Genomic DNA, 1197 nt, shown 5'->3' on the forward strand with positions numbered 1-1197 from the left:
GGGGAGGAGGGTGGGGAAGAGGAAGGGATAAGGGAACGGAGCACAGAATGTTTTGCCTGTCTTCTTGCCTCTGTGCCCTGAGTAACTGAGCCCACCGGTCTCGATCCGTGGTGAAAGGAATGAAGTGAGAAAATGGTGGAATGTGGAGGGATTTATTTGGAGGGGGGGAGAAACATGGGGTGGTGGGAGAGGAAAGGGGGGGTGTGTGGAGATCCAGAATCAAATACCTTCCAGGCAGCAGGTTCTCCATAATCCAGAATGGGTCATGACTTCCTCGTTCTTTTTGCTGGTTTCGTTCTCACTGACAGTTTTAGTCTTGCAAACCCCTCTGGAGTAAAGCCAGTAGTCGGTCCCCACAGCTATGGTCATCAGGCTGAAGGCAGCGAAAGCACCAACGGTGGTTAAAAGCATCTGAACACCTCTGTCAAAGAGCCCCATAATTCTTCATTATACAAATACCCAACCGCCTTCTGATTCTTGGGGTGTGTGTGTTTAATAAAATAAAAGAATAATAATTCCGACTAATAATATAATGGATATATATAGAGAGATAGATATCAAAAAAGGGAGGTAAGAAAGCCCACGGAAAAGAGTGTAAATTAGAAAGACCACATGGGAAGAGGCTTGCCTTTTAAATCGGAAACGTTCTGGTTGAAATATAAAAAAAGGAAAAAGGAAAAAGAAAAAAAAAAGAGAGAAAAGAACCAAGAAAAACCAAACAAATAAAGAGAGAACCCCCCCCAAAACGAGACGCCTTAATCCCTTTTTCTAAAATTCTGGTCTCCAGTTTCCATATGTAATGGCTAATTTGGAGATGGCTTCCACAGTGAACAGGGGAGCAGCAGCAGCATCCTCAACACAATCTCTCATTATCTGGACCTAGACAGTTAGAGACTGTAAGAGCAGAGATGCAACCTTCAGTCTTCTTGCTTAGCTCTGCAGCCTGCGCCATGAAAATCCTTTTCCTTCCCAGTTATCTTCCTTGGGTTTTTATTTTTTTTTTTCCCGGCAGCGGCAGTCGCTCCAATCCTCTCTCACTTTTTCTCGCTTGCTTCTCCTTCCTTTCGCTCGCTCCTACCACCAAGCCAGACCGCCCAGTATACTGTAAGCCCTTGATTTCAGCTGAACAGGTGCCGAGGTCTTGCCTCCCATGGCTTTTCCGCACAGCCGCGGCGCTCGCTCCCGGCGGAGGTGGGC

At 46.5% G+C, this 1197-nt stretch overlaps 1 protein-coding gene across 1 annotated transcript in view; it reads right to left on the reverse strand.

Annotated features, from left to right (window-relative positions):
- CACNG2 (calcium voltage-gated channel auxiliary subunit gamma 2) overlaps positions 1-438 on the reverse strand; it is a 59005-nt gene extending 58567 nt beyond the window's left edge. Inside the window, exon 1 of the mRNA XM_019474804.1 lies at positions 228-438. Within this exon, the coding sequence (XP_019330349.1) occupies positions 228-438 (211 nt within the window). The remainder of the gene's footprint in view (positions 1-227) is intronic.
- Between the last annotated feature and the right edge of the window lie 759 nt (positions 439-1197).

Source organism: Aptenodytes forsteri, unplaced genomic scaffold (genome assembly GCF_000699145.1).
Source record: "Aptenodytes forsteri isolate BGI_AS27 unplaced genomic scaffold, ASM69914v1 Scaffold284, whole genome shotgun sequence".
Taxonomy (NCBI): domain Eukaryota; kingdom Metazoa; phylum Chordata; class Aves; order Sphenisciformes; family Spheniscidae; genus Aptenodytes; species Aptenodytes forsteri.